Genomic DNA, 24,880 nt, shown 5'->3' on the forward strand with positions numbered 1-24,880 from the left:
CATTTTTTCATTTGCGCATATTAGTCCGATCGCGCAACTGCAGCGCACCGCCGAACGCGCAACCGTAGCGTGTCGCCCACCGCTCAACTGCACCGCGCTGGTCGCATTATTGTAACAGAGCCGTCGCTGAAATTTAGAAAATATTTTTAAAGTCCTGATGTACTTTCCAAAATTTAAGTGGACCTCAGTGCGCAGGGAGCTTAATTTGGTCCAATCGCGCAACCGCAGGGCGCCGGACGCTCACTGTCGCATTGCTTATGGAGCGTCTTTGTGTTTTAGGATGGCTTTACTGCTCCCACTTGCTTTCTTTGGAGGAATGATTAGGGGTTAATACAATCCTCAAAGTAACGAAAATACAATAACAATGGAGTCAGTCGGCATCCGGGCCACGCGGTCGGGTTTTCTCGGGTCCTCCCGGCTCATCTCGCGAGGTTCGACCTCAGAATTCTGTTCGACAACCGAAGCAAATAAAAATCTCGAATTTTTTGTTAGAATTCCGATTTGTTCGAGAACCAGGACGTTCGAAAACCGAGGTTTGACTGTAAAATAAATAGATGCAGCTCACTGACAAGTATTTGAGCTAATTTTAGAACAGTCCTGCGGGCGACTCATGCGGTCCTCACGGGCGACCTGGTGCCCGCGGACAACGTGTTGGTGACCCCTGGTCTAGTTCTACCTTGTCAGTGCACAGTTGCTCTCCTTGGAGACCACCCGTCCGCATCCAGTCCACGCCTGGCTTACCATCAGACTACCCACACCCGACGAGCGCAGCCTCGCTCGTTCCCCGCTCCAGCTCTCCACCATTCCCCTTACCCTCAGCATTAAAGTCTGCTTCACCTTGCATTTTGCTGTACTGTCCGATTTCTCACAGAAGGGGGCCACACATTTTACGGCCAACGGCACATATCAGACGGAACCTATCTTCCAATTTAATCAGATCAGTTACACACACATAGGTTTTTATATTTATTTATTTTTCCAGAAAAGGAGTTATGTTGTGCCGTCTCACTCACATCACATCCTTCCTGAATAAACAATCGCTTAAAACGCCAGCATGTTGAGTACCGCCCACTTACACAAAATCGAAACTTTTAAGCGGAATTGATACTTGAACAACAATCCTCACAGCGACACAAAAAGCGAACTCGACTGTACACCGCCTTGTATGATGGCTTTCCCTCAGAAGTTTTATAATCCGGTAAGATGTTTGTTTGTTGAATTTATTTTGCTCTGACACCAGTCTTTTCTTGTGAAGCATTTGAGAGGAGAGGGAGGGGGTCGGAATTTGTCCCGTTACTCAAGGGCCTGGCTGTGTCAGCAGTCGCTTCTCCTCGTTTGAGTATTTTAACATTCAGTTACGTACTCACTCGGTTGTCTTTGCGCGCCTTCAGCTGTTTAACAGTTCGTGACTGACTACAGTGCTTACGAAGTAAGTGTCGGGTTGCGGCAGAAACAGACAGCAAGCATACAATTACGGAGTTTTCGAAGTTACAAAGGTTGGGAGAAAAAAAGACATGTTTTGTTCCGCATTTCATACATGACATTTATTGTACCGCTCAATCTACCTAATTATATAGAACAGAACAGAATCTACCCACTGGACGTACGGTTGCAGTTTGGTAGGTAATACCAGTGACGTGCGGTGAGGTTAATGACTGGGGAGGCACTGACGTCATCCCTCGCCCCTAACCGTGTCACAAAAAAGGTTGGGGAACGCTCCACTAGAGTAGCTTTTTCATTATTTAATTTGGACTGTTATAATTGAATTTCCCATATCAGCAGTCTTCACACATAAAAACATTCAATAAAGCACATGGAATCAAAAACTTGTTTTCGATCGTGCGTACCACTCCGTTTGAAAAGACATGTACGAATCAAACCTTTTAACTCCGGAGTTGGTCTTCCTTTACTGATGACCTCCTGCTTCGACCGAAAATCCATAGTTGAAAATTGTTTGAGTTTGGATATGTAATCCTCCATTGTAAAACGAAATGTAAAAACGAAAAAAAATAAATAAAAAAAAAACGAATGGAAAACAAAATAAATGGACGACCGCTCCTCCGCTGTTAACTGTAAATTTGAACTGGAGATCACTTATTCTACAGGTGGGCGCATGAAGCATCCCGGGATCACTGGCGCCCCCTGCCATAAGGCTGGATAACCTTTTTCCGTTGCCTCCGTTGGGTCTCTTTTCAAAGCCGTTTTGTTCATCTGAAGAAACACGACGTTACAGACAGATGACAAAAAACACAAGATATTATATACACCATCTTAACTACGGAAATTAATGAATACAGCCACAGTGTTTGAACTCTTAAACAGCGACATAAAGACAGAGAGCAGTTCAGTCTAATTGCATAGCCTGTCAACAAAGGCAGCCGTGTAATTACGCAATCCTCAGAGGAGGCTCGACAGGACGTTGGCTCCTCCGAGCGAATCGTCTTCGGTTTTAAAATAACTATAAAAATTCAGCGATTTTGGTTCAAAATGATACAAAATTATTGAAATTAAAAGGAAAATGACTTTAGAATAAAAACAAAAACAGCGACATAGACAGACAGCAGTTCAGTCTAACTGCATAGCCTGTCAGCATAGGCAGCTGTGTGATTACGCAATCCTCAGAGGAGGCAAGGCAGGAAGTTGCCTCCTCCGAGTGACTCGTCTTCGGTTTTAACATGACTATGAAAATTCTGCGATTTTGGTTCAAAATGATACAAAACTACTGAAATTAAAAGGGACATGACTTTATAATAAAAACAATTGAATTTGTTTTTTCCCCTTTTCATGATGGCAGGGGAGGCACCGCCTCTTACCGCACGTCCCTGGGTAATACCTAAAGGAAGGGTAAAATGAACCAACATTGGCACTTATGTGATAGAACTGTATTAAAAAAGTATCTCAGTGCTACAATTTCCCCGCTGAAAAAAAGCGATTTAACGGTATTTTAGAACACAGGTACACATACTGACGCCCACTTTTGTTTGTTCACTACCAGTGCAAATGTTAATGCGCAGCCTTGTGCATCATTTTTTTGTTTTGCATTTTGATTGATTTAATCCAGAAACCGTTCTCCTTATAGAGAATTCCCTTCACTGGTTCCATTCATGGTGGTCTCCAGGTGGGCAAATCCATCACCATCAGTGGATGGGTCCAACCTGGAGCTGACAGGTTAAACCCTCTCCTTATTTCAGTATCTGCATTTTCAGCGATAAAAACACAGTTGTACAACCAGCTACGTGAAAGCTTTGTCAACTGCTATGTTGTTGTTGCTTTTTAGGTTCCATGTGAATTTACAGTGCGGCTCTAACACAAATGCGGACATTGCGCTCCATTTCAACCCACGGTATGACAGTCTTCCTGGCTATGTTGTTGCCAATACCTTCCAGCATGGTCGTTGGGGTACAGAAGAAAGAAAGCAAAACTTTTCTTTACCCACTGGCTCTGGCTTCAACCTGCTCATCACAGTCACCAGCGATTCCTACCAGGTTAAAACCTTTTCGGCATAATTTCGGCAAATTTGTCCCTGCAGTACAAAGTAGTTTATAATTTCATATTTTTCGCCTCTAGATGAACATCAATGGCACTCACTTCATGGAGTATAAACATCGTATTTCATTTTTCCAAGTGAATACCATCGCAATTGATGGAAAAGTGGACATTTCCTCCATAACCATCAGTAACCCAATGGTAACAACATGATTAAAAACTCATAAATTTACTAAAGCAATTTTGAGTCTAACCACTTATGTATTGCTTTTAATTCGCTGGACAGCCAGCATTCCCTGCCCAGCCCAGATTTCCTCCTCAGCCCACCTTTCCTTCACATGTAACATATCCAAACCAGGCAGGATTTCCACCTTTTCCAGGTTTTCCCCCGCAACCTGGATTTCCATCACAACCAGGATTTGTTCCCGCATCTTTTGTGAGTCTGTTAAAACTATTTTACAGTCATGTACAGCAGAGTTGCACACACAATATTAAAGTACATTTGTAATAGTATTTTTTGAGACAGCGGGACATCCAAGGCTTGTGTACTGTAGAAAGTGTTACCGTTAAATAATGACAATGAAACAAAAATTCACTTAGCTTGTTATTCTGTTTTGCTGACTACTGTTATATGTTTATAGAGTGTTCCATACAAGGCCATCATCAGTGGAGGATTTAAGACGGGACGACTCATTACTATCCAAGGAACTGTTCACCCTAACGCCACAAGGTTAGCTATTATCAGTTAAAAAGCTTCATTTTTTTAACATGTTAAAAGCCCAAAGACAGCTGCGATAGGCTGATGAGGATTAGCGGTTTAGATTAATTGTTGTGCCTATCTATCAGTGTTGCGAAAGTTCTTTTTCTACATGAACTAGTTCAAAGTTCAGTTCACAAATTTTAAAATGAATTTGATCAGTTCATAGTTCATAATTGGAATTTTATGAACTAAGTTCATTGTTAAATAAATGAAAAGTTCATACTAGTTCTTTTGTTTCCCCAAACAAAAAAGAAAAACCTGGCATCCTTGAACAAAAGTGAACTGCGGTTCAAAACTGTTCATTGGCCCCAAAATGAGTGTATACTATGACTATACAGTATAGAATTACGCAGAAATTTTGAATCTGCACTAAACTCACTCTGGAGAATGTTTGGCTTTCAATTTGTTTGGATATTTAAAAGGGGGAACAAACTTAACATAACTGTAACAAATCAGGCAGAACGACCAAGAGTGTCACGCTTTGTTTATTGAAATGAGGGAGAGCGGAAGTGGAAAGCGGGTGCGTTGCAGCGCAGCGTGGCAGAAGGGCGAGGCGTTGACGTAGTCGAGAACGGGCAGTAGGTCGCACCAAAAAGCGAGCAGGACGTGAGGCGAATTTGTGGTCTGAGACGAGCAATTGGTTGGGGCAGGCGGTGTTCGGGCGTAGTCAATCAATTTGAACGGGCAACAAGGTTGGCAACTGAAAACAACCAAGAAGGCCAACAGGGTGTGCCTGTGTCCCATGTAAACAGAAGCAGGGCGCTGACCTGGGTGCTCGGAGAGCAGGCGCGTGACAATAACGCTTTTGCTAAAGAACATGTCATGTTTTAGTAAATGTCATAGCATTTCAAAAGAACAATTATTTGCTTTGTAAGTGGAGAAAAAATCCAGTAAGATGTATCTTGTATGACCTTTGGACCATGACAACTCAAAGTGACCACTCAGCAAGGTGCCTGAAAATCAGATTTAGAGATATATGATAACCTATGATGTCCATCAAATCTTTTCCATTTTTCATCTCAGATTCAATGTTAACCTGAACCATCCCATTGGCATTGCTCTACATTATAATCCACGTTTCAATGAGAACGTTGTGATTCGAAACACCAAATACGGGGAAAAGTGGGACTCAGAGGAACGTGATGGTCCAATGCCCTTTCACAAGGGACAGCCTTTCACGGTATGTTACTCCATTGTTATCTGCCCATAGCTATTCCATCATCTCTATTATACTGTATGTCATGTGTCATGTAAAGTCACATGATAGCACAGTCACTTCTAGCATTAAAATATGCTAAATTGGACTGTCTTGCATGAATTATTATTATCATTACCTTTAAGTTGAATTTGTAAAAATGTATAGAATACTATCACTATTATTCATGCTCCTTATTTACATTTGCCATCTCAGTGGTGATTTGCAATCCACTCCAAGTTATTTTGTTCTTGTCTTGAAAATAGAAATTTGACTGTGTAACAACAAAATTGTGTGGTTTTTTTTTTGTTTAGCTAACCATCTGTTGTGAGAAGCATTCCTTCAGGATCATGGTGAACGGAATGCAAGCTCACACCTACAGGCATCGTTTCACTCAGCTGCAGCACATTTCAGAGTTGGAGATCGACGGTGACATCAGCATCACCTCAGTTAATGTGTAGGGAGATTCAGGAAAAGCGGTCCCACATCCCCAGCGATACCCTCAACTATCATTTATTGTTCTCATTTATTATTATAATATACACAATTAACACGGATCATATATCTGTACTATATCATAACATTGAGTAAAATATGTTTGCTAAATAACAAAAAGTACAAGTTTATTGAACTCTGTTGTGACTTGAAGTGTCTGACTTCATAAGACCAAGTCGGGTTGTTATGATGCATCTAGTGTGTTGGTGGAGTGCCCAGTGCATGTCACTTCTCACTGTCAACCCTCACCGCTGGCTAGCAGTATGCGAACGGGAGAGCCGAGTGCGTAAGTCTCTCCCTGCCAGTACATAGCCTCTCTAACAGCAAGCCCTATGTAGTGTCTCCACGCGACGACACATGGTAACTGGGTACAACACGGACCCAGGCTAAACTACAAGGGATTCGGAGGAGGTTTGGCCCCTAGACGTGCGGCACGCAGGCCCACCGGTGTGTGGACACGCCCTGGTGCCCACGAACCAGCCCCCAACTATGGGTTAAATAGTACCACTGTCCAGTGGGCTCCTCCTCGGGAGAGGAATGGGCTAAGGGAGTCAACCCCTACAGAAAATCAATTTCCCCTTGGGTTGGTGTCAGGAAGGGCATCCGGCTGTAAAAAGTTTTGCTCCAAAAATGTTCTCAGTATAGGACTCTCAACCACGAGATGGCCATGGACCGTCCTCGGTGGAAGAAAGCCATATTGAGAGTCCAGTCCAACCCAGCGGCGCCTGGAAAGCGGACTTTAAACCGATGATGATGTTGTGACTTGAAGCTAAAAAAGTAAAATAAGTTGATTTTTCAATAGTTTCACTATTAATCTAAGTCCATTAGGGAAGGTGACTTGTTCCTATTGTTTACCAATTTATTTGTACAATCATTCATTTGTGACAAATTTAAAATAAAGTGTGATTTGATTCAGTTTGTGTCAAGTTAAAAAGAGAGAGAGAGAGAGAGCGAGAGAGAGAGAGAGAGAGAGAGAGAGCGAGAGAGAGAGAGAGAGAGAGAGAGAGAGGCTTATTAGCAGGTTGTCGGTTACCTTAGTACAGGGGTCTGCAACCTTTATTATCAAAAGTGCCATTTTGACCCCTTGTCTGCCAAAAAAATATTGTAGGGAGCCGCACAAAATAACAGAACTTGTAAACTTTTAAAAGTTCTCGTCTTTTTATTTTATTTTAGCTGTTATAACCACTGAATACAACAAAAAGTAGCCCACTTTAAAATAAAAGATTTAGCTGAGCTTTAAAAATAAACAAAATTAGGACCGTCCTTGACAAGTCCATGTCAGTGCTCTCTCGTCCTCTTCGGGTTTTCTGCTCAGCCAGCAATAAACTGAAGCACCTGAACATACAAAAAAAATCTACATCAGCTCGGAGTCAGATTTTTTTTTTTCCAGGAAAAGTAATAGCTTATTAAATTATATTTAATTCTTACCTGTTTAATGTGACTTCTGTGTCTGAACTTCGCTGCAGATCATCCCTATGTCAGGGCTGTAGGATGTGACTTTTATCTTCATACAGGCCTGTAGGCTCTCATCTACGAGGCGGGAACGGCGTTTGTTCTTTATGAAGTTCATGCTTGAGAACAATTGCTCGCATAAGTATGTTGAGCCAAAGATGGACAAGACTCCAAATGCATGCTTTTTCATGTGAATATACGTGTCAGGAATGGCACTCCATGTTTCAAAAACAAGTTTGGCGGGGTGGGGGAGTTTCTCCATATCACGCCATTTGTGCTCTTTAACGAGTGTAGCCTTCTGACGAGCGACTTCTTCGATATCCGCCGTCAGTGATTTGAACTTATTTACCCATAAATCTTTATCCGCTATGTCGGACAGTTCAATTTCTAGATCAGGCTTACTTACTCCGGTGAATGCAACTGTGTTCAGCAGGGATGGGTCGATGTCCAGCGGTGTGACAGGGAAAGCGCATACAGGTAAGCCAGCGTCGTTGGCGGTGAATGCAAATAAATAAGTCCACGCTGAATTAAACTCTCTATTTTCTTCCGAAACTTTCCTTTTTTGGGTTTTTTTCATGGCTATTCAGGGTTCACAACTTCGCACACAGGTTCGCACGGGTTCACACAATCTAAAAGCTGCCAGCAGGTAAAGGCGCAGGATGTTGACGTTGATGTGACGTAGCCTATATTTTGTTGACAAATTATGAATATAGAAATAGGTCTAGCTTTTTAAAAATTGGATCGTATCAACTCAAACTCCAAGATAACTGCGCAACAAAATAAACTAATATGTGAATACAAATGAATTAAGAAATACTCTTTATTTATGTTCGTTTTTTTTGTTTTTGTCAAGGCCAAAGGGAGCCGCTATAAGGAGGCTGAAGAGCCTCTGTAGTTACTAATTTCTGTAGTTAAGCTGATGTATTGAATATCTTGTGTTTTTTGTCATCTGTCTGTAACGTCGTGTTTCTTAAGATGAACAAAACGGCTTTGAAAAGAGACCTTACGAAGGCTACGAAAAAAGGTTCTCCAGCCTTATGGCAGGGGGTGCTAGTGATCCCGGGATGCTTCATGCGCCTACCTGTAGAATAAGAGAGCTCCAGTTCAAATTTACAGCGAGCAACTGAGGAGCAGTCGTCCATTGATTTCGTTTTACATTCGGGTTTTTTCCCCCCCCGTTTTCACATTTCGTTTTACAATGGAGGATTACATATCCACACGATTTTCAACTATGGATTTTTGGTCGAAGCAGGAGGTCATCAGTAAAGGAAGAGCAACTCCGGAGTTAAAGGTTTGATTCGGACAACGGGACTTCGGAATGGAGCGGTACGCACGATCGGAAACAAGTTTTTGATTCCATGTGCTTTATTGAGTGTTTTCTTATTTACATTTCAGAAACCAGAAGCCATTCATTTACAAATATGATTGCACTTTAGTTTACACATTGACATGTTCAGATATTAAGATGTGATAGACCAGGGGTGGCCAACCCGCGGCTCGCGAGCCGCATGCGGCTCTTTGCCGGGTTTCATGCGGCTCCTTTACGTTCGGCTCACGAGCCGCATGCGGCTCTTTGCCGGGTTTCATGCGGCTCCTTTACGTTCGCTTCGGGGGAGTGGTAATGGGACGTCAAACGCTGCGTGTTCGCTTCGCTTCGGGGGGGGGGGGGGGGTGGTAATGGGACGTCAAACGCTGCGTGTTCGCTTCGCTTCGGGGGGGGGGGGGATGTGGCTCTTTGCGGTACACAGTAAAAAAATGTGGCTCTTAGTCTCTGACTGGTTGGCCACCCCTGTGATAGACAGTTTTTGCATGATTTGATTGAGGCAAAATAACATGCTTTTTCTCTCAAATATATTGTCATAATCATTTGTTTCAGGTGTACTGTAATTATTTTCTGTATAAAAATTAAATTTGGTGTTCAAAAAGTATTTTTTCAAACTTGAGTCTTGAAAAAGAGGGGGTTGTCTTATAATCAGGGTCGTCTTATATTCGGGCCAATACGGTAATATTTACAAAGCTGCGATTGGCTGGCAACCAGTTCAGGGTGTCCCCTGCCTACTGCCCAGTGACGGCTGGGATAGGCTCCAGCACGCCCGTGACCCCCGTGGGGACAGAACGGTACAGAAAATGGATGGATGGATAATATTTACAAAGGTTAAAAAAAAAAAGAATTTGAAAAAAACACCAAACAAGAGGGGTGGGGAATCCAGTCACACGAGATATTGGTCGCAATGCTCTTGTTGTTATCAAAAATGTCAATAAACTTTCAGTTGATCTTTAACCGGAAGGAGTCACGCGCCGGTGCCACGCCCCCCAATCACCAGGATCACTATCACCTGTTGCGGGCTCATTGGGAACGCTATATTAGCTCGGCCCAGAGGCGTAGCCAAGCCGGGGCGAGCCGGGGCGGCGCCCCGGTTAGGACTCCCTGCGCCCCGGTTGAAAAAAATCGAGCTTTTTCGATTCTTCATTTTCATGCCGTTTTTTTCTTTCGGTCTTGCGCGAATGTGCTTGCGCTATTCTATGTGCGCGATGTTATCCATTCACTGTTTGCCTCCCGGACCCGGATGTTGTTTTAGCGATCAGCGACCGGCGTGGGTGATGTTCGATTTTTTTTCCTGTGGGCGTGCGCCCCTACTGGAAAAATTCCTGGCTACGCCTCTGGCTCGGCCAGCGCTACAACCCTTGTCAGCTTGTCTCGTGATGTCCTTTTGCACACCGGTCCTCGTAAACTTGACTCCCCGTTTCATTACAATTCGGTCCTTGTCCTGTCTGTCTAGTTCAGGGGTCGCCAACCTTTCTTAAACCGAGAGCTACTTCCTGGGTACTGATTAAGGCAAAGGGCTACCAGTTTGACACACACTTCTGAAATAGCCAATTTGCTCAATTTGGCTTTCACTATGTGTTATTATCGTCATTTCAAGTTCACATGTAAGTGTGATTTTAACAAGAATAGCAAAAATACAGTCAAACATTGGTTTTAGACCACAATCCGTTCCAGAAGGCGGTTCGAGAAGCGAATCGGGCGGATTCCGAATCTATTTTCCCATTACAAATAATGGAATTTTTAAAAATCTTTTTCTAATTTTTTAAGCATTTCATTTGCGCATATTAGTCCGATCGCGCAACTGCAGCGCAACTATAGCGCACCGCCGAACGCGCAACCGTAGCGCGTCGCCGACCGCGCAACTGCACCGCGCTGGTCGCATTATTGTGACAGAGCCGTCGCTAAAATTTAGAAAATATTTTTAAAGTCCTGATGTACTTTCCAAAATTTAAGTGGACCTCAGTGCGCAGGGAGCTTAATTTGGTCCAATCGCGCAACCGCAGGGCGCCGGACGCTCACTGTCGCATTGCTTTCAGAGCGTCTGTGTTTTAGGATGGCTTTACTGCTCCCACTTGCTTTCTTTGGAGGCATGATTAGGGGTTAATACAATCCTCAAAGTAACGAAAATACAATAACAACGGAGTCAGTCGGCATCCGGGCCACGCGGTCGGGTTTTCTCGGGTCCTCCCGGCTCATCTCGCGAGGTTCGACCTCCGAATTTTGCTCGACAACCGAAGCAAAGAAATCTCGAATTTCTTGTTAGAATTCCGATTTGTTCGAGAACCAGGACGTTCGAAAACCGAGGTTTGACTGTAAAATAAATAGATGCAGCTCACTGACAAGTGCCGCTGTTTGAGCTAATTTTAGAACAGTCCTGCGGGCGACTCAAGCGCTCCTCACGGGCGACCTGGTGCCCGCGGACAACGTGTTGGTGACCCCTGGTCTAGTTCTACCTTGTCAGTCCACAGTTGCTCTCCTTGGAGACCACCCGTCCGCATCCAGTCCACGCCTGGCTTACCATCAGACTACCCACACCCGACGAGCGCAGCCTCGCTCGTTCCCCGCTCCAGCTCTCCACCATTCCCCTTACTCTCAGCATTAAAGTCTGCTTCACCTTGCATTTTGCTGTAGTGTCCGATTTCTCACAGAAGGGGGGCACACATTTTACGGCCAACGGCACATATCAGACGGAACATATCTTACAATTTAATCAGATCAGTTACATACACATAGTTTTTTTTATATACTTTTTTTTATCCAGAAAAGGAGTTATGTCGTGTCACATCCTTCCTGAATAAAGAATCGCTTAAAACGCCAGCATGTTGAGTACCGCCCATTTACACAAAATCGAAACTTTTAAGCGAAATTGATACTTGAACAACAATCCTCACAGCGACACAAAAAGCGAACTCGACTGTACACCGCCTTGGATGATGGCTTTCCCTCAGCAATTTTATAATCCGGTAAGAGTAATAGGCTTTTGTTTGTTGAATTTATTTTGCTCTGACACCAGTCTCTTCTTGTGAAGCATTTGAGAGGAAAGGGAGGGGGTTGGAATTTGTCCCGTTACTCAAGGCTGTGTCAGCAGTCGCTTCTCCTCGTTTAATAATAATAATAATAATAATAAACTTTATTTGTATAGCACCTTAGAAATGCAGCTCAAAGCCGCTTTACAACAATGAAAGAAAAACATGAATACATAAAAACAAAACATTAATGTATGCATACACAATTAATAAAGTGAGTTTAAAATAGGAGCAAGCTTTAATAAAATAAAGAATAAAGCTTTAAGAAAAGGTAAAAAATAAAGATAAAGATAAAATTAGGCTTAAAATGAAATTTACAAAACGTAATTAGTTAAATTAGGGTAAAGAAATTAGTTTTAAGTTATGTTTTGAAAATATCTAGCGAGCTGGCCTCCCTGATATCTATGGGCAGTGTGTTTGAGTATTTTAACATTCAGTTACGTACTCACTCGGTTGTCTTTGCGCGCCTTCAGCAGTTTAACAGTTCGTGACTGACTACAGTGCTTACGAAGTAAGTGTCGGGTTGCGGCAGAAACAGACAGCACGCATACAATTACGGAGTTTTCGAAGTTACAAAGGTTGGGAGAAAAAAAGTCATGTTTTGTTCCGCATTTCATACATGACATTTATTATACCTCTCAATCTACCTAATTATATAGAACAGAACAGAATCTACCCACTGGACGTACGGTTGCAGTTTGGTAGGTTGCAGTTTACCGTAATACCTAAAGGGAGGGTAAAATGAACCAACATTGGCACTTATGAGAAAAAGTATCTCAGTGCTACAATTTCCCGCTGAAAAAAAGCGATTTAACGGTATTTTAGAATACAGGTACACATACTGACGCCCACTTTTGTTTGTTCACTACCAGTGCAAATGTTAATGCGCAGCCTTGTGCATCATTTATTTGTTTTGCATTTTGATTGATTTAATCCAGAAACCGTTCTCCTTATAGAGGCTTTGCAGTCACGTGGTTTTATCACGTGATTTTGTGTTATGCCGCCATCTTGGCGGTCATCTCGTCAGCTCGTTCCTACGTGTTTGTATAGATTGTTTGATTTCTGCGCTACATTTTCACCGATTTCATCCGAATTATGGCTGATTTGCTATCCAACGAAGTTGGGCATTTGGATGAAGAATCCAAGAAACGTTACAGAGATAAGTTGAACCTTGTTGGCACAACGGATCCGTACCTTTTACCGAGAAGCATGCTAAAATCGCCCGAGCATTTTGCAACAGCCGACCTGCCTGAACTCTCATATCCAGATATTTATAATTACCTCGTCGATTTGTTTTGTAATGGCATTTCATAACTTGACATATTAAAAAACTGAATAGAGTGAAATCATTCAGATACTGTACCTGTCTGTTCAAGTTGCTACCATTTTTATTATTTGTTTATTTTTGCATGATGCCACATCTGATTGGCTTGAAAACTTAACCAATAAATATAATTCAATATTTACATTGATAACGTTTTCAAGCCAATCAGATGAAGCATCATGAAAAAATAAACACAAAATAAAAACGGGGGGGGGTGAACTGAAGAAATCATCCCATTCCCTGCCTTGCTGCTCTTGCTGCCTTTCTAAAAATGCACCCAGCATTTTCAACAATCATATTTGTATCATCCCATATTGTATTATTTCACATTTTGTGAAACAAATCAGGGGTGAATGGTTTGTTTACATACCTGATATGAAGTCCTCATTGCATATCCTTGTGTAACTCGTAGGTTTCCATCGTTCACGACGAATATCCGCGATCCATTTATCACGTTTTTTCATGTTCGCCGGAAATCTATAGAAGCTAAGATTTGGTTTATCGCCTCGTCTATTGCTAAATCCAACAGCACAGCAGGTATCCGGCATTTTTAAGCTCAAATAGCAGCAGATATAACAAGAAAGCGTGTGTGAGTCGTTGACAGGCACTGAAAAGTTGACCGCCAAGATGGCCGCCAAGCTAATGTGGGTAGCTTGATGACGTCAGCTGCAAAGCCTCTATAGGGAACTCCCTTCACTGGTACCATTAATGGTGGTCTCCAGGTGGGCAAATCCATCACCATCAGTGGATGGGTCCAACCTGGAGCTGACAGGTTAAACCCTCTCCTTATTTCAGTATCTGCATTTTCAGCGATAAAAACACAGTTGTACAACCAGCTACGTAAAAGCTTTGTCAACTGCTATGTTGTTGTTGCTTTTTAGGTTTCATGTGAATTTACAGTGCGGCTCTAACACAAATGCGGACATTGCGCTCCATTTCAACCCACGGTATGACAGTCTTCCTGGCTATGTTGTTGCCAATACCTTCCAGCATGGTCGTTGGGGTACAGAAGAAAGAAAGCAAAACTTTCCTTTACCCACTGGCTCTGCCTTCAACCTGCTCATCACAGTCACCAGCGATTCCTACCAGGTTAAAACCTTTTCGTCATAATTTCGGCAAATTTGTCCCTGCAGTACAAAGTAGTTTATAATTTCATATTTTTCGCCTCTAGATGAACATCAATGGCACTCACTTCATGGAGTATAAACATCGTATTTCATTTTTCCAAGTGAATACCATCGCAATTGATGGAAAAGTGGACATTTCCTCCATAACCTTCAGTAACCCAATGGTAACAACATGATTAAAAACTCATAAATTTACTCAAGCAATTTTGAGTCGAACCACTTATGTATTGCTTTTAGTTCGCTGGACTCCCGCAACCTGGATTTCCATCACAACCAGGATTTGTTCCCGCATTCTTTGTGAGTCTGTTAAAACTATTTTACAGTCATGTACAGCAGAGTTGCACTCACAATATTAAAGTACATTTGTAATAGTATTTTTTGAGACAGCGGGACATCCAAGGCTTGTGTACTGTAGAAAGTTTTACCGTTAAATAATGACAATGAAACAAAAATTCACTTAGCTTGTTATTCTGTTTTGCTGACTACTGTTATATGTTTATAGAGCGTTCCATACAAGGCCATCATCAGTGGAGGATTTAAGATGGGACGAGTCATTACTATCCAAGGAACTGTTCACCCTAACGCCACAAGGTTAGCCATTATCAGTTAAAAAGCTTCATTTTTTTAACATGTTAAAAGCCCAAAGACAGCTGCGACAGGCTGATAAGGATTAGCGGTTTAGATTAATTGTTGTGCCTATCTATCAGTGTTGCGAAAGTTCTTTATCTACATGAACTAGTTCAAAGTTGAGTTCACGAATTTTAAAATGAATTTGATCAGTTCATAGTTCATAATTGGAATTTTATGAACTAAGTTCATTGTTAAATAAATGAAAAGTTCATACTAGTTCTTTTGTTTCCCCAAACAAAAAAGAAAACCTGGCATCCTTGAACAAAAGTGAACTGCGGTTCAAAACTGTTCATTGGCCCCAAAATGAGTGCATACTATGACTATATGTTTAATACAGTATAGAATTACGCAGAAATTTTGAATCTGCACTAAACTCACTCTGGAGAATGTTTGGCTTTCAATTTGTTTGGATATTTAAAAGGGGGAACAAACTTAACATAACTGTAACAAATCAGGCAGAACGACCAAGAGTGTCACGCTTTGTTTATTGAAATGAGGGAGAGCGGAAGTGGAAAGCGGGTGCGTTGCAGCGCAGCGTGGCAGAAGGGCGAGGCGTTGACGTAGTCGAGAACGGGCAGTAGGTCGCACCAAAAAGCGAGCAGGACGTGAGGCGAATTTGTGGTCTGAGACGAGCAATTGGTTGGGGCAGGCGGTGTTCGGGCGTAGTCAATCAGTTGGAACGGGCAACAAGGTTGGCAACTGAAAACAACCAAGAAGGCCAACAGGGTGTGCCTGTGTCCCATGTAAACAGAAGCAGGGCGCTGACCTGGGTGCTCGGAGAGCAGGCGCGTGACAATAACGCTTTTGCTAAAGAACATGTCATGTTTTAGTAAATGTCATAGCATTTCAATAGAACAATTATTTGCTATGTAAGTGGAGAAAAAATCCAGTAAGATGTATCTTGTATGACTTTTGGACCATGACAACTCAAAGTGACCACTCAGCAAGGTGCCTGAAAATCAGATTTAGAGATATTAAAGATTAAAGATTAAAGTCCCAATGATCGTCACACACACACCTGGGTGTGGTGAAATTTGTCCTCTGCATTTAACCCATCCCCGTGTGATTTTAATCCATCCCCTGGGGGAGAGGGGAGCAGTGAGCAGCAGCGGTGCCGCGCTCGGGAATCAGTTGGTGATCTAACCCCCCAATTCCAACCCTTAATGCTGAGTGCCAAGCAGCTATGATATATGCCAAGATATATGATAACCTATGATGTCCATCAAATCTTTTCCATTTTTCATCTCAGATTCAATGTTAACCTGAACCATCCCTATGGCATTGCTCTACATTATAATCCACGTTTCAATGAGAACGTTGTGGTTCGAAACACCAAATACGGGGGAAAGTGGGACTCAGAGGAACGTGATGGTCCAATGCCCTTTCACAAGGGACAGCCTTTCACGGTATGTTACTCCATTGTTATCTGCCCATAGCTATTCCATCATCTCTATTATACTGTAGGTCATGTGTCATGTAAAGTCACATGATAGCACAGTCACTTCTAGCATTAAAATATGCTAAATTGGACTGTCTTGCATGAATTATTATTATCATTACCTTTCAGTTGAATTTGTAAAAATGTATAGAATACTCTCACTATTATTCATGCTCCTTATTTACATTTGCCATCTCAGTGGTGATTTGCAAACCACTCCAAGTTATTTTGTTCTTATCTTGAAAATAGAAATTTGACTGTGTATGTAACAACAAAAGTGTGTTTTTTTTGTTTGTTTAGCTAACCATCTGTTGTGAGAACCATTCCTTCAGGATCATGGCGAACGGAATGCAAGCTCACACCTACAGGCATCGTTTCACTCACCTGCAGCACATTTCAGAGTTGGAGATCGACGGTGACATCAGCATCACCTCAGTTAATGTGTAGGGAGATTCAGGAAAAGCGGTCCCACATCCCCAGCGATACCCTCAACTATCATTTATTGTTCTCATTTATTATTATAATATACATAATTAACACGGATCATATCATACACTCTACTATATCATAACATTGAGTAAAATATATTTGCTAAATAACAAAAAGTACAAGTTTATTGAACTCTGTTGTGACTTGAAGCTAAAAAAGTAAAATAAGTTGATTTTTCAATAGTTTCACTATTAATCTAAGTCCATTAGGGAAGGTGACTTGTTCCTATTGTTTACCAATTTATTTGTACAATCATTCATTTGTGACAAATTTAAAATAAAGTGTGATTTGATTCAGTTTGTGTCAAGTTAAAAAAAAGAGAGAGAGAGAGAGAGTGTTGGAATAATTTAAGTGAAGCCTTGGCCGGCCAGACCTGGAGGCCTTGTCTTTACATTTTATGACTTTCCTTTTATCTAGGTTCTTCCTCTTTAGTGACAGGGATGTCTTTTGATCCCTGTCAGCCATATGTATCCTTCCTGTCCTTTTGTTAACTGTCTGTTTTTGTTCCTGTAAGAGGCCTTCACTAACAATGAGCAGAGCTTATTTGCATAGGCGAAATGTTCTTATTTGGTTCAAAGAAACTTCATTCCTTTTATCTTACTGTAGGTTTGGTTCATAGATTGTTGTTGGTCAGAACTGTTTTTCCTTGTTAAGTGTTATATACAGTTTGAAGTAGTTGCATACAAGTTATCCCATATTTACTCAATGTTTGTTTAAGTGTTTAGGACAGGACAAGTTACTCATTATTATTGTGTGTTAATTTACCAAGTAGATAAAGTTAGCCAAGGTTTAGTTGCATTGTTCCACAGGAAAGCGGCAATTCAAGTTATCTGATCACACTCGAAGACGAGTCAGCCAACCATGGGAGAAGAACAGCTGGTTGAGGAAAGAGGACAAGTTCTGCAGGGGTCACGGGCCGACAATGAAGTGCTAATTCACACCACACTACATTCCTTAGCTAATCAGCGTTGCTACAGACACAATCTCCCCTCCCTTTAGTGTAGCAACGCCTCTGTAACCAGGGCAACCAAAACATTAAATAGAGGAGCACGTGAAGTAAGGACTCAGAAATTCAGAATTGATGGAGATTGTAACTGAGCTTGCTTTCACTATCATTCTCCTCGCGAGTAAACCTATTCTGGTTGTTTTCTCCTCTTCCTTCCAGCGTGTGGTTTAATGTCTGATGGTATTTAGACCTGACAGAGAGGCTTATTAGCAGGTTGTCGGTTACCCTAGTACAGGGGTCTGCAACCTTTATTATCAAAAGTGCCATTTTGACCCCTTGTCTGCCAAAAAAATATTGTAGGGAGCCGCACAAAATAACAGAACTTTAACTTTAAAAGTTCTCGTCTTTTTTTTTTATTTTAGCTGTTATAACCACTGAATACAACAAAAAGTAGCCCACTTTAAAATAAAACATTAAGCTGAGCTTTAAAAATAAACAAAATTAGGACCGTCCTTGACAAGTCCATGTCAGTGCTCTCTCGTCCTCTTCGGGTTTTCTGCTCAGCCAGCAATAAACTGAAGCACCTGAACATACAAAAAAAATCTACATCAGCTCGGAGTCTGATTTTTCTTTTCCAGGAAAAGTAATAGCTTATTAAATTATATTTAATTCTTACCTGTTTAATGTGACTTCTGTGTCTGAACTTCGCTGCAGATCATCCCTATGTCAGGGCTGTAGGATGTGACTTTTATCTTCATACAGGCCTGTAGGCTCTCATCTACGAGGCGGGAACGGCGTTTGTTCTTTATGAAGTTCATGCTTGAGAACAATTGCTCGCATAAGTATGTTGAGCCAAAGATGGACAAGACTCCACATGCATGCTTTTTCATGTTAATATACGTGTCAGGAATGGCACTCCATGTTTCAAAAACAAGTTTGGCGGGGTGGGGGAGTTTCTCCATATCACGCCATTTGTGCTCTTTAACGAGTGTAGCCTTCTGACGGGCGACTTCTTCGATATCCGCCGTCAGTGATTTGAACTTATTTACCCATAAATCTTTATCCGCTATGTCGGCCAGTTCAATTTCTAGATCAGGCTTACTTACTCCGGTGAATGCAACTGTGTTCAGCAGGGATGGGTCGATGTCCAGCGGTGTGACAGGGAAAGAGCATACAGGTAAGCCAGCGTCGTTGGCGGTGAATGCAAATGAATAAGTCCACGCTGAATTAAACTCTCTATTTTCTTCCAAAACTTTCCTTTTTTGGTTTTTTTTCATGGCTATTCAGGGTTCACAACTTCGCACACAGGTTCGCACGGGTTCACACAATCTAAAAGCTGCCAGCAGGTAAAGGCGCGGGATGTTGACGTTGATGTGACGTAGCCTATATTTTGTTGACAAATTATGAATTAGAAATAGGTCTAGCTCTTTAAAGATTGGATCGTATCAACTCAAATTCCAAGATCACTGCGCAACAAAATAAACTAATAATATGTGAATACAAATGAATTAAGAAATACTCTTTATTTATGTTCGTTTATTTTTTTATTTATTTTTGTCAAGGCCAAAGGGAGCCGCTATAAGGAGGCTGAAGAGCCGCATGCAGCCCCGGAGCCGCAGGTTGCCGACCCCTGCTCTAGTGAGACGCACAGTTGTCGTTATTGTCATTATTCAATTATTGGTTAACTCTTTACCTTGCAAAAAGGCTGCTTTAATGTCCATAGAGTTCAGCTGCCATTTCTTTGGAGATATAACAGCCATAATCATTTCTAAAGACTCTGAGGCACGTGTGGGTGAGTCTTTTGGGAGCTCGTCTGTGTTCATTTCCTCAAAGCCTCTTGCAACTAATCTGGCTTTAGGTACGACCCCCTGTGATGTTTCCTTGAGTGTGCACACCCACCCACCTTGTGGAGATGCATTTCTGACCTTCATCTTTGACCTCTTCAAACACATTGTTCTGTTTCCAGTTGCTGAATTCAGCGTGTTTGGCAGAAATGAAGGCATCATTCACTATCAGTATGTCCTCTACATGGCAGTCTGTACATAAGTCAGCATGCTCAGTTGGACCCAGCTGAAGATTGTCCACTTGTCCTAAGTCCACTGATCCAGTTGTGCCAGCAATTTCCTCAGGTTCTGTATACTGTAAGTTGTACCAGTTTTTGTATGTTCCAGTAGACTTTCTTGCCCGGCTGAGGATTTTTCCGGTTGGTGCTTGGCCACTTACACTGTCTGTATATGTGACCACCTGTCCAGTTTTCAGCTTTAGTCCTTTAATAATAGTATTTGAACGTGCTGATGTGAGAGGGGGCTCAATGTTATCCTCAGCATCTTCATCGTTTGAGGGTGCCTCTTTTTCACTTTCATCTACAATGTCATTTTCAAAAAGTCCTGTTTCTGGTAAGGGGGCATTTTCAGTTCTCATTAACGGCTCATCTCTTTCCCATCAACCCTTCGAAGTCTGGATTGATGCACACGGACATAAATGCCCCCGTGGCGAACAAATATCACCAACATCATCTTGGCCGATGACCACACCTGGACCTTTCCACTCTGTCAAATCCACCTGTTTATAGTCAACTTTATCCCTCATTTCATATAGGTCATCAGTGGGTCGCTGTTGTTTACGAAGGGCTCTTCGGATCCGCTCAGAGCATTCTGCTTCTGTGAACGCTTTCCTTGTGGCATGCAATGCTGAGCTATCCATGTAGAAATGCTCGTCCCTTTCAGAGCTGGCGGCTTATCAGTGAGAACTGACGGCAGATTTGGGTTCTGCCCGAACACAAGTTGGCAAGGACTGTAGCCATGCACATTATGCATAGAGTTTTTTGCCATCAGGGCCCAGTCAAGGGCTGTCTTCCAATTACATCCGTTGTCTCTCTTGACTTTCAACAGGATTTCAGTGAGGGTTTGATTATGCCTTTCTAAGAGTCCATTGATCCATGGGGCTATACGCTGCAGTTGTTTTCACTTCCATGTTAACGTTTTCAGCCAAGTCCCTCATTTCTTCATGATTAAATTCACCCCCATTGTCGGTGAACAGTCTGCGTGGAGGGCCATGAAGACTTACCGTTTTTTTCCATGTATAATGCGCCCCCATGTATAATACGCACCCTAAAAATGGCATGTCGATGCTGGAAAAAAGCCTGTACCCATGTATAATACGCACCCAAATTTTGACTTTTTTAAAAAAAATTATTTTTTTTTTTTTTTTAAAGTCCCAATGATCGTCACACACGCGTCTGGGTGTGGTGAAATTTGTCCTCTGCATTTGACCCATCCCCGTGTGATTTCGATCCATCCCCTGGGGGAGAGGGGAGCAGTGAGCAGCAGCGGCGCCGCGCTCGGGAATCATTTGGTGATCTAACCCCCCAATTCCAACCGTTAATGCTGAGTGCCAAGCAGGGAGGCAATGGGTCCCATTTTTATAGTCTTTGGTATGACCCGGCCGGGTTACTTAAGTCCGTAAACATAAAATTATTTCAGAAAAAAGATCATCTTTGGGAACAACCGGATGTTATTCTGCCGGTCAGTATCACTGCGCATGCAGTAGCAAACTCGATAGCGAAGAAATATGTGAGACTCTCAACGGGATCACCAATATTTGAGTGATGTTCCAGTTATTTATCACAATTATTTATTATTATAATAATAATATATATAATATATATAATAATTATTTATTTATTATTCACAATTGTCATGGTGATCTTTCTGGTGATTTCTTAACTAGGCTGGATGTATTTTTTTTGTTGGCGTTGATTTCTCCGACTGCCCAGAAAGGCACCACCGCGATCAGTTAGGTTAAAATTAAAAGAGAGGAAAGTGACGTTGTAAAGAACCATCCGTGACAAGATTTTCTTCAAAAATTGTTGTACCATGATTTTCTTCACAAAAAAAAAAGAAAAGAAAAAAAAAAAAAAAAAGAAAGAAAAATTGTACCCATGTATAATGCGCACCCCAGATTTTAGGACAATAAATTAGTTAAATTTTGCGCATTATACATGGGAAAAAACGGTACTTATCCAGCAGTGAATTAAGTGCTTCACAATTTCTTTGGGTTTCTTTCTTTGTGGTAATAACGCTCCCTGCACTGAATCTTGTGAAGTGGTCAATGGCATGCAAATACTACACCCCTGGCTCTAGCTCATTTAAGTCCATAGCTACAGTTTCATTGTAGGCTGGGAGCTTAAGATCAGGGGATGCTTTGAGAATAATTGTCAATTTTTGTCTATGTGAAGCCCTTTGAGACTGCTTGTGATTTAGGGCTATACAAATAAACTTGACTTGACTTGACTTGAGGCCATGGGTAGACCTACTGCTGGCTTTTGCTTTGGTTTACTATACCTGATGCATGTCTCACAGTTGTTTACAATTTCATGCAGGATTGTGATGCACTCCTCGTCAGTATTACCTGAGCAGGTCAGTAGTTTTTTCAGTCTGTCAACTGAGGCATGTCCAAACTGTTTGTGCAATTTCAATAGCATCTTTTGTTTCGCTCGTTTTGTCATATGTTCTGTCACAATAAGGATAAGTCGTTTTCATTTAGGATGTTACTTCCATCGGGGGTATTTTTGTCCCTCAAGTTCACACGATAATGTCCTGATGATGTTAATTCAAGTTTCACTGGTTGCTTGAACATTATATGGCCTTGTCATTCTCAATGTCCAAAACAGCACCAGCTCTTTTCAGTGAAGTCTTGCTTAAAAGCAAAGGCATAGCTATCGATAGGCTGGGACAACTTCTGTCTCAATTTGGCATTTAGTTTGTGCTATCACAGCTGGGATCTTCACTTTCTTTGTAGAATGGACAATTTTCCCATCACCAAACTTGAATGGTCTTGCACTTTTCACATCTTTCATTTTCAATAACTCATCCTGTGTTGTTAGTTGACTAACATAATGATCAAGCCATTTTTCACCACACACTCTTCTGGTGCAAGCTGTATCAATTACAGCAGATCCTAGAGACTCCACCATGAAAATCTCTGTGTTAGTCAATGCATCTTTAGACAATAAGGTAATGTTGCATTCATCAACCTCCGTTTGTCTTTCTTCTTCTGTTAGTTTCGCATGTTCCTTTTTTTGGGGGCAGTCTTTTGCCCAGTGATATAAACTGACTGGCAGACTGCACATCTCGTTCTTCTACCATATCTGTCAAATGGATTGGTACCTTGAACAGCTGCTTGTTGTCGCGGATTTGACCTACTTTCTCTCCTGCCGGCAAACCTTGTGGCGTATTGTCGCTAAATATCCTTCCTCTTCAAGTCCGCAGTGTCTAGCAGCTTGAAAGCTAACACCGCATCTGGTAACTCTATTTTGAACTGGCCTCTAATTCTGTTGTATCTCCGTTCAAACTCGACAATGTAGTCCGCCGTTAAAATGCCCATGTCTTTCATTATCCGGTCGAACTCCGTATATGCCTCGTATTCATAGATGGTATTTGTTAGGGTGGCGCTCACTCTAACTTATTTTGCAAGAACCACACGGGAGACAAGGAAGTCCTTTTAGACACCTGCAGGTGGAGAGTCCATTCGTCGCTGTGCGTTCAGCGATGATCGAATGAGGTCTGACTCTGGCCTCATGCAGGAGCATTTTTATTGAGAGAAACAGAGTGGGGGTGAGAGTGGGGGTGAGAGTGGACAGGATGGGGTTGAAGCCCCTGGCCTGCTGATCAAAGCATGGCAGGGGGTCTTTTACGAAGTTGTGTAAACAAAGCAACTTTGATTGCTTCCTCTGCAGCTAGTCAATCAGTTCAAAAGATCTTAGCACTTTGTTCTACTACTTTTGTTAAGACAGGACAAGCTAGGTTAATTATTACAGGTTACATTCCAACATAATCATACGATCAAGATAATCTGTAAACCCTAACAGTATTGACAGTGCAGTCTTCTTAGCCACACTGTATTCAGAGCTCACTGTAAACGAAACAATTTGCCTATTGTTTGTGTAACCGACAACCACTCTCTTTTTGACGCCATCAAATCCACCAAATCTGTAACAGAGAAAAGACTCAGACTCAAGATCAGCAGTATGAATGAACTCCTCAGCTCTGGGACTATTCAGCAGCAGATCCTGTGGTACAAGTAAAGTCTAGTGAGATGCACAGTTGTCGTTATTGTCGTTATTCAACTTCACATCTTGCAGAGCTCTTGCACTTGGTAAAATTCACAGGTTAATGACCTACAGCACACTTGATGTGTACTAAACTCTGTCTAAATTTGTTGGAGGGGGGCACGGGAATGGCAACATTTGGAAATAAGTCGCACACTAGAGCTGTACTTGGTTGTGAAGTGTCAGAATTCATGAACTTGTATGCAATTTCCATCCCCCTCAACATGTCCTCTTAATCTTGATTGTTTTCCCCCAGTCAAGCACAGTGGAAGTGTGACCTTTGATGACATTTTGGGTGTTGCTCATATCATGCGGCCTCGTTCCATTGCAAGGGAGCTGTCAGTCGGGTAAGTTGAATTTTGCAGGACTGGACTTGTGTATCCAAGGCCGCCCTGTATTACTGCAATTGGTTATTGTGTGACTTAGCCTCCCGCCACTATGCCTGTCTGTAACAGTGACTGAGTATGATCCAGTGGGATCTCAGCTCAGATTGACTCAGCTTTTAGGAAACAGATTTGCCCAATGTAATGACGACTCTGTGCCGTAAAGTTTGGAACACTATTATAGGGTTCGTACAAATAAATGCCCCCATCGGTGTCCAAATATCTAAGGTTGAAAGAAATTTGATTTGTTTGATTGAAATGGCTGTTTTGTTTTGCCAGGAACCATCAAGGAGATTTTGGGTACAGTTCAGTCTGTTGGCTGCACCATCGATGGTCGTCCTCCTCACGATGTCATTGATGACGTCAACAGTGGCAAAATCGAGTGCCCATCTGAATAAAAAAATTTTGGAAATTGAATCACTTTCAAGGTCGGTGCCTTGAACGTGACACAGCTACGTTGACCGAATTGTTTTGATAACTGAACTTTATAGAGCCTAACTTTTTCGAACTTTACGCTATGCCGCCCTCCAAAAAAAATGAGGGTTACGATGAACTTAAATCATCCATTGACCTGATACGGCAAGACATTACCACACTTTTAGAGCAGCAAGCCACCCTGCTCCAGCTAACGTCTGAGCTAACGGAGCTTAAGAACTTATCGAAGGAGAAAGACGAGAAAATCCTGTCGCTTGA

General features: G+C 42.0%; 3 protein-coding genes across 4 annotated transcripts in view; all 3 read left to right on the top strand.

Moving 5' to 3' along the window:
* Window positions 1-24,604, top strand: part of rpl12 (ribosomal protein L12) — a 39,635-nt gene extending 15,031 nt beyond the window's left edge. Inside the window, exons 5-6 of one of the 2 annotated variants that reach the window (XM_037247592.1) lie at window positions 24,061-24,144; window positions 24,464-24,604. In XM_037247592.1, coding sequence (XP_037103487.1) covers window positions 24,061-24,144; window positions 24,464-24,585 — 206 coding nt within the window. In that variant the 3' untranslated portion in view covers window positions 24,586-24,604. The remainder of the gene's footprint in view (window positions 1-24,060; window positions 24,145-24,463) is intronic. The other variant, XM_037247591.1, reaches the window with a different exon arrangement.
* LOC119120587 (galectin-9-like) lies at window positions 1,076-5,999 on the top strand. Its single transcript, XM_037247594.1, has 8 exons — window positions 1,076-1,198; window positions 3,080-3,168; window positions 3,278-3,485; window positions 3,568-3,687; window positions 3,791-3,907; window positions 4,128-4,216; window positions 5,270-5,426; window positions 5,756-5,999. The coding sequence occupies exons 1-8, from the start codon at window positions 1,166-1,168 to the stop codon at window positions 5,900-5,902; spliced, it is 960 nt and encodes a 319-aa protein (XP_037103489.1). The 5' UTR covers window positions 1,076-1,165; the 3' UTR covers window positions 5,903-5,999.
* Window positions 11,579-17,015, top strand: LOC119120588 (galectin-9-like). Its single transcript, XM_037247595.1, has 8 exons — window positions 11,579-11,678; window positions 13,749-13,837; window positions 13,947-14,154; window positions 14,237-14,356; window positions 14,430-14,489; window positions 14,695-14,783; window positions 16,072-16,228; window positions 16,561-17,015. The coding sequence occupies exons 1-8, from the start codon at window positions 11,646-11,648 to the stop codon at window positions 16,705-16,707; spliced, it is 903 nt and encodes a 300-aa protein (XP_037103490.1). The 5' UTR covers window positions 11,579-11,645; the 3' UTR covers window positions 16,708-17,015.
* Window positions 24,605-24,880: the final 276 nt, after the last annotated feature.

This window comes from Syngnathus acus, chromosome 3, assembly GCF_901709675.1.
Source record: "Syngnathus acus chromosome 3, fSynAcu1.2, whole genome shotgun sequence".
NCBI lineage: Eukaryota > Metazoa > Chordata > Actinopteri > Syngnathiformes > Syngnathidae > Syngnathus > Syngnathus acus.